This window comes from Hydra vulgaris, chromosome 05, assembly GCF_038396675.1.
Source record: "Hydra vulgaris chromosome 05, alternate assembly HydraT2T_AEP".
NCBI classification, from domain to species: Eukaryota; Metazoa; Cnidaria; class Hydrozoa; order Anthoathecata; family Hydridae; genus Hydra; species Hydra vulgaris.
This window is the reverse complement of record NC_088924.1, coordinates 41,445,001-41,454,204: the sequence shown is the minus strand read 5'-3', so window position 1 is coordinate 41,454,204 and position 9,204 is coordinate 41,445,001. Positions and strand designations below refer to the sequence as shown.

Below are 9,204 nucleotides of genomic sequence, written 5' to 3'. Positions count from 1 at the left end.
CCACGTTGTAAATGAAATAGGCAGTAGTATGATAAATGTTGAACAATTAAACAAGTATACAATTTAAAATACAGAAATATCGACTCTGTGATTGGTCGAATATTTGAATAAATTCGACAGTATTCTGTGATTGGTCGAATATTCGAATAAATTCGACAGTATTCTGTGATTGGTCGATTTCTTTTGTATTATAGTTATAAAAAAAATCTCTGTTTATTTTAAGTAATTCTGAAATAAAACTAATGATAATTTTTTCATAAGCTTATTTTAACGGGCCTCAGGCCCGTTAAAATAAGCTTATGAAATAAGCTCATGAAAAAATTCATATAAACTTCAAAAAAAAAAAAAAATTAATGATAATAAGAAAGTTAACAACTATACATAGTAAAATATTACTGAACTGTGGACCTCAAAAGGTTATTATAATGTATGTTTTGTAAAGTTAATTTTTGAATTTTTAGTTCATTTTAAAGTTTCTCGACAAAAAGACTTCTTGTAGTCTTCTGCGAGTTTTCTTAGTTAACTACATAATTTTATTTTAATTTAATAATATATATTTCAACGACAACCACAAGCAAGTTCCTTATAGCCCAGTGGTGCGACAGACTTGCGAATATTTTTTAAATGCAGTGTTAATAGCCAACACTTTATATTATAATCAACGAATTTTAAAATTATTTCAAACCTTTGTCAAGCGTGAATGCGCGTAAAAGCATTTTTAACTTTATTTTGATATTATAAACATGTGGGATGTACAAATATATAAACTTGAGAAGTATTATTTTTTTGAAACATATAACAATAATTTAAAAAATAATTAATGCTTAAAATAATTTTAAAATGCTTGAAAAACTTGTGATCCTAGTTAAAGTTTCACAACCTATATAAGACCAATTTTAAATACTTTTTTTTTTCAAATTCTTTATTTTAGGTGCCCCAAGAAGTCTTTATGGTCTTATCGCAGAGAACGGTGGAAAGTATTTAAAGGGAAGTATTTGCGTCTTTTTTCTATAACAACGTTATAAGACTTGCCTAGACTTGGCTTTCATCAGGGATCTTTAGCACTTCGACTGCTCATACTGTTCTCTAGTTTGATTGCATACTCAATTGGATTGTTTGAAATAATTTAAAGTGTTTAAAACAATAAATAAGGTTACGAATTAAATAAGGAACCTTAAAATTAAAAATGAAACTACCTTTTTCCAATTTTGAAACATGCTACTTTTAAAAAAATGCTTTTTTTATTTGCTTATAATTAATTTTTAAATTGTCACGTTTTATTCTCATAAATTTAAATCTAATTTAATATAATAACAAAAAAAAAAAACACTTAGTTAATTCGCTATTCTTATTTTGGAAATTTGAAATATGGGGCATTCCACGTCAAGTGGAACCACCCATCTGACATCACCGACTCGGATTTTGATGAAAATTGGCTCACATGTTGGCCATATGGACAGAAGAAAAACATGTAAATTTTTTTGACTTAGGTCAATTATTTTCTGAGATATGACCTTTCAAAGTTTTGACCTTTTCACTTGACCTTGGTTATTTAAAACGTCATAACTTTTTTGCTATTATACTTAGGAAGTTGATTTTGGTGGCAAACAGAAGCTCTTGCATAGACGAACAACTTTGTGTCTATACAAAAAAGTGATAAGTTCAATAAAAAAAAAGTTATTGGTCATTTGGTCATTTGGTCATTTGACCTTTGACCCTGGTCGATGGCAAAGGTCAAAAGTCATAATTTTTTTTTTACAGATTGCTTTTTTTATTGTGGATGTCCCATGAAAAAATCTTTTTGGGATTCCCATAAACAGCTTTGGGAATAATATTAAAGTATAAGTAGGTTCTAAAAATTTAATATTTAAATACCTTAAAATTATACAGTATTTTAAGGTAATTTATTGAATGTAGGCCCTAGGTTATATAATAGCTACCATATACCAATATACTATGATTTGGTGGTACTTGGCCCATATATATATATATATATATATTTATATATATCTATATATATATATATATATATATCTATATATATATATATATATATATATATATATATATATATATATATATATAGTTGAAAAGTAACAAAAATGCTTTATTTAGCAGTTTTAGCTACATAGCAGTACAGTACTGAATGCAGTATAATATTTACACCATTGCCATTGCAATACATATTTGCTAATAATAAATTAAAAAAGCTATAATAGTTAACGATGATGCAAGTTTAGTGCTTTGGTTGCTCCTTCAGACTCTTTAGAAGTAATGAAGTATGACCAACCAGTTGTAGTTTTGGGTTCGACTGCTAGCAAAAGATCATTCAAATCAACGGTAAAAATATCTGGAGGATCTCTGAAGGAGAAAAGTTGACTTGGACCATGAGGGTGAAGAAAGTTTATGGTTACTTCTCTTTTTTCTGGATTGCTTTCCAACACACAACCTATCCACCAATGTTCATCATACTCTACAACCATGTAACCAGTAATTGAACTGAAGTTGAGCTGGCAAACATTCTGTGATGTAATTTTTTCAATTCTAGACACAGAACTGGAACTATAATCTTGTACTTGAAGTTCATTCGTGGATAATGGTTTAAAGCAATGAAGTTTTTGGGTACCAGGAATTGTTTTAGCATTCGAAAATCTTTCCTTTAATATTGTGGATTCGATTTGCCAATCATTTGCAGTGAGGTATTTGAAGGAAATTCCATGGATATTTTCTTTAGCAAAAGTATATAATTGATAAGTGGTCATTATTTGGTCATGGTATGGACGTTGTAAGCTTGCTTTTGCTGCTTCACGTTTAACAGTTCCTCCAACTCCATCACAAGGGCCCTTACCATGACTTGTGGCAAAGAAATGCCATTCGGCTGGAATACCAAAATCCTCTTTGTGATAGCACAGATTTATGAAATTCTTGCAGTTTTTGTATTGTGCTGCACAGCCATCACTAAAATATGTTATTTTTAATACCTCAAATTTCACTTTTAAAAAATTAATTAGTTTACGTTGAAAAAGATGAACTGCAATTGTGTCATGAATATTACATTCCAAAAGCAGCACATAACTTCCATGACATAAATTTCCTTCATATTTATAATAAAAAACAAAAGGATGTAAAGTTGCTTGATTATTTGTCCAATGATATCCCTGTGCTGCACCTTGTATAACAAATGCATAATTTTCTGAAAAATCACCAATAACCAGAAATTCTCCATCTGATAAATTGTTTTTCTTCCAGTCTAAATATTTTGCCTGCTCTTGAGCAATAAAATCATGCCTAGTAAGTGTTTTCAAACTCCCTAAAAATCTTTCAATAAATTCATCAGTGGACTGTATAAAGGTTTGAAGCTGGGACCTATTTGTTGTAGTCCACTGTTTAAACTCAATTTCTTCAACTCCTTTAATTTCAAAGCATTGCAACAGCCGTTCCTTTAGCATAGCAACTCCAGGGCAATTTTTACACTCGCCTAGAGGACATGCTGGCAAGGAAGGATTGCATTGGATTTTTGCCAAAGCATGTTTGTAGTTCTTAATAGGGGTTTCTAGTTGTAAATCATCCATATGTGATCCGACTATCATGAGTTTAACATTTTGATGAATGGTACATACACACACACAGTGAGTACCACTTGCTCCTGCAAAGACACATTCTTTTGGACGTAGCTCTGCAAACTTCGAAAACCCAATTCTGATATTTGAATACTTTTCTGAAAATAATTGATAAATTTCCTTCAAATTACTTAAAACTAATCTTTTCTGAATATGTTTTCTTTCCCCATTTTCCATAACAGATAGAAAATCTTTTTTTCCAGGCATTACACGGCTAACAGTGTCAGAGTAATAAAACTCTTTTACCATATCTTTCACGTGTACAGGTAGTGATTTCCCTTTTTTTGGGTTAGGGGTAGATAAAACACCTTTGGTTATTAAAACTTCTTTTGCTTGAGATACAAGTCGATGCGAACAATTAAATTCTCTCATCACTTTTCGATTGCTCCATTGAGCAACAAATATTGTCAAAATCATGATCTTTTCACTCTTACTTTGTGTTGATTTATACTTATCCTGAAGCACTTTAACAATGTCATCAGCACATGTGTTTTTTTTTAGTTGCTTCATATTCATCATCCTCTAAAGTATCAATTGCATCTGAATTAGTAGATAAAAGGTCTAACTTCCTTTTTACAAGTTTTTTAAGCTTTTTCTTTTTCTCCGGAATATAACTTTTAACAGTTTGTAACTTGCGTTTATCCAAGGGTGACTCACCCAATAACGACAAGGATTTATTAAAAATAGAAATTTCTACTTCCTGGCACTGATAATTTTCATCTCCCTTGTCACTACAAATATCTTGAGATTTGGAACTGCCTTGAGAATCTGACTCTGTTTTACTATTTGCAGAATTTTTATCATCACATAATCCTATTTCGGAAGGTAAGCCAGTGATCCTCTTTCGGCAAGTATCACATAATTTTGCTCCAGCCATAAGTTTTGAGGGATACATAGCTACTTGCCGATTAGTAGCTACCCTCAAGGTTTTATATTGTTTTTTCTTATGGTGTTGGAAAGGATCATAACAACAGTGTTGTCTCTTCTTTAACTCTTTTACTTGTGCTTGAAATGCCATTTTTAATCTAAATTTAATTTGAAAGTTGCTAAAAACTAATTCCTAAGTTGGTTCTATTAAAGTTGGTGAATTAAATTTATTACGTAAACGTGGTAAAAGTCACGTAGATAAACGTGATGAAAGTCACGCATTCATTTATGGTTTTTAATGACTATTGTTGTTTTATAATTGTCATGGGAATTATAACTTTTTATTTATATACGATTTTATGTAATAAAACAGAAGGTTGAAAAACGCTCAGATAGTTGTTTTTAATATATATATATATATATATAAACGAATACAAGAACGCAACAAAGTTGTCTTTTGATGACTAATTCAATGGAAATGAGTTGATTATTTTATATAGCTTTAAGCCTCATATAATTTAATACTGACTTAGTATGTATTTATAGTACTAGTAATTAAATTACAACCTAGAAAATAAAAGAAAAAAAAGGAAATAGTTAATAATATATATTTCCAATAGGCTATTTACAGAAAATGACCTCAAAATATCGCATTTGTAAGGCAAATAAATATTAAATTTTTAGAACCTACTTATATTTTAATATTATTCCCAAAGCTGTTTATGGGAATCCCAAAAAGATTTTTTCATGGGACATCCACAATAAAAAAAGCAATCTGTAAAAAAAAAATTATGACTTTTGACCTTTGCCATCGACCAGGGTCAAAGGTCAAATGACCAAATGACCAATAACTTTTTTTTTATTGAACCTATCACTTTTTTGTATAGACACAAAGTTGTTCGTCTATGCAAGAGCTTCTGTTTGCCACCAAAATCAACTTCCTAAGTATAATAGCAAAAAAGTTATGACGTTTTAAATAACCAAGGTCAAGTGAAAAGGTCAAAACTTTGAAAGGTCATATCTCAGAAAATAATTGACCTAAGTCAAAAAAATTTACATGTTTTTCTTCTGTCCATATGCCCAACATGTGAGCCAATTTTCATCAAAATCCGAGTCGGTGATGTTGAATTTGACCTAAAAGTGGTTCCACTTGACGTGGAATGCCCCATATGCTCTTTTTTGCATTCCTAAAATGAATGAACTAAAAGACAACGGCTCTTTACGACACGGCCCTCTCAACGGCAACTCAGTAACAAATATTTTATTAAGCAGAAATGTAAATAGCATCTGCGAAAAGAAGTCCAGGCGTTTCTTTCGGGAAAAACTCAAGTAGGAAACAAATAGTAAACATCAACACGGAAATCATGCATGTTTTTAGATTTGCTAATCAAAGAAGTGCATCATTACTTCAAAGATCTTTTGCTATTAAACAGGTAGAATTTAAATTGTTTGGCAGACGATGAAGTATAATGGGTAGAAAAATAAATTGAATCAGTAATTTGACTTCGATTTCATTGCAAAAAATGCCTTATTTTTTGTTAAAATATTCCTTTGTTACTGGCTCAAATGGGTTTACTCACAAAAACACCACAAAAATGACTTTCACACGTATCAAAAATGTAAATCAGACGCAAATAAATCACAGATATTATTTTTATATATTTATTCATATATATTTATATATTCTGAAAAATAATTTCATGAATATTTACAAATAGTAATTCTACTAATCTTAAGTAAACACCAAAAATTTAGATCTTTATATATATAATTAGTAATAATTATGAGAATAATAAGGATAATAAAAATAATATTTATAGTAATAAGCATTAGAACCGCAATAATAATAAAACAACTATAACAATTATAATAGTAATTATAATAATAGTTAATAATAAAAATAGTAAGTCACTTGTTTTTATAAACACAATAGCTAAATATACATATAAGTTAATTACAAACAGTTGACTGATAAAACGTAACAACTAACAATCATATAAAACAGTTGTTTAAATTGAAAATAATGAAATAAAAATAATAATAATAAAGTTAAAAGTAATAATAATCGTGGTTAATATAAATATTTAAAATGAAAAGAAATAGTACTATGACAAAAAACATAACATAAATATGGTAAAAATTAAAGATAAAGTATAGAAAAGCAAATAAGCATTAAAAAAATTAGAAAGTTTAATATTATACACAAATATAAATGTAAAGATATATACACATACTTACCCATATGCATAGATACACATGTATCTATGCATATGGGTAATACTAACATAAAACTAAAAAGAATACATACCAATGCAAAAAATGCAATAAAACATAACAATATATACTATACACTACAATGCCCAATAAGCAATACACAAGAATACAAAAACAAAAAACAAAAAAAAACACCAACAATGCAAAACAAAGCACAAAATTACATTATAAAATAAACAATTTACAAAAATACAGGACAATTTTAACTAAACACAAAAATACATTACATTATAAATAATGAATAAAAATAATTTAAAAAATTGAAATAAAAATAATTGTTCTTTTTCTTTCTTTTTTCGCTGGTAATAATGTTCGTTGTACTTTTTTTATTACTATTTTCTATTTTTGAACATTTTTAAAATTTTAACTTTGTATTTAGTTTATGGTAGTTTTTGTTTTTTATCTGATCTTATTTCTCCTCAGTCATTTTTCTATTTATATTATTTGATCTTGTTTTTACATTGTTTTTTCCTGTTTTATTATTAGTCTTTTTTCTAATTAATTTTTGATATTCCTTATAAACAACCTCTGTCATTTGCAATGTCATTGCAATGATCAAGTAATATATATATATATATATATATATATATATATATATATATATATATATATATATATATATATATATATATATATATATATATATATATATATATATATATATATATATATATATATATATATATATATATATATATATATGTAAATTATGTTAGTGTATTTTACAAATAGAGTGGTCAATGTTCTTAAAGAACAGAGCAATAATAAATTAGTAAAAAACACTAATCTAACTTTTATCTTCTACTTTAAGTTTCACCATTGCTGGATCATCAGGAAGAGTTACTAAATCTCAAAAAAAATTCCATTTATAGAGAAAATATTTTTCAGGAAAATATAAATTATTATAAAAAAAATTTTAATTACTATATATTTTTTTTGTTGTTGTTGTTAACAGGAAGTTACAGAAAGTAATTATTAAATAATTTTCTTTGGAATGGGAATAGTTTAATTTGGTCATTTGTTTTTATAATTTTTTAAGAGGTATTTATTTTCGTGCCTACATTTAAAAATTAATTCAGATTTTTTATTTAATAAATTTTCTTGATTTAAATGAGTAATTATTTCAAATTTTTCTTGCAAATATAGCATACATTTTTTGGAATTTATTTTTTTCTTTTAAATCCCAAATATATTTTGACAGCAATTACTTTCTGTAACTTCCCGTTAACAAAAATATATATATATATATATATAGTAATTAAAAAATTTTTTATAATAATTTATAAATTCCTGAAAAATATTTTTTTTTATAAATGGAATTTTTTTTGAGATTTAGTAACTCTTCCTGATGATCCAGCAATGGTGAAACTTAAAGTAGAAGATAAAAATTAGATAAGTGTTTTTTATTAGTTTATATATATATATATATATATGTATATATATATATATATGTGTGTGTATATATATATATATATATATATATATATATATAATATATATATATATATATATATATATATATATATATATATATATATATATATATATATATATATATATATATATATATATATGAATGACAAGTAACACGAGAATGAATTTTAGTAAATGGCACAAGAGACGCTAGATCTTTAGAGCAGTGCCCATTATAGTATTTGTAGAAAAGAGAAAGAGAAGCAACATTACGACGATGTGATAATGGTTGGAGGTTAGCTGCAAGAGCAGGTCCAACTATGTTAACTATGCGTTTTTGCACCTTGTCTAAAAGAGAAAGCGCATCATTAGAAGATCCGCCCCAGATATGGCAACAGTATTCCATACAAGGCCGGATTTGAGATTTATAGAGATAGAGAATAAAATCCAGAGTAAGAAAGTGTCACGCTCGATAAAGAGATGCAACCTTAGCAGATGCTAATTTTGCAACTGATTTGATATATGGTTTCCAAGAAAGATTGGAAGTAAGAGTTAATATTAGAAGATGAAGAGTAGGTGACTCATCGAGTACATCACCGTTCATAAATATAGGAAGATCTAAATTATTGCGATAACGATTAGCTGAAAAAAATAGAGTTTTATCTGAATTAAAGTTCAATAGCCACTGTAAGCTCCATGCAGTAGCAGAAGTGAGATCCTTTTCAAGCTCAAATGCCCCCTCCAAGCAATTAGAGGGTGTTGGTTTCTTATCACGACAAGAATAAACGGTAGTATCATCAGCAAACAATGCCACCTTAGATGTGAGAATATCTGGAAGATCGTTAATGTAAATTAAAAAGAGTATAGGGCCAAGGATAGAACCTTGAGGAACCCCTGAAGCTACAGAATAAGAAGAAGAGTGTTGTCCATCAAGGAAAACTTTTATGCTACGATTGGAAAAGAAGGATTCAATGATCTTAAAGATGTTGCCGGATACACCATAAGAAGAAAGCTTATGGAGAAGACCAGC

The 9,204-nt window shown here is 27.9% G+C and overlaps 1 protein-coding gene across 1 annotated transcript in view; it reads left to right on the top strand.

Annotated features, from left to right (window-relative positions):
- The first annotated feature begins 5,735 nt into the window (after positions 1-5,735).
- Positions 5,736-9,204, top strand: part of LOC100206887 (calcium uniporter protein, mitochondrial) — a 31,595-nt gene continuing 28,126 nt past the window's right edge. The window contains exon 1 of the mRNA XM_065798222.1: positions 5,736-5,920. Coding sequence (XP_065654294.1) covers positions 5,852-5,920 — 69 coding nt within the window. The 5' untranslated portion in view covers positions 5,736-5,851. The remainder of the gene's footprint in view (positions 5,921-9,204) is intronic.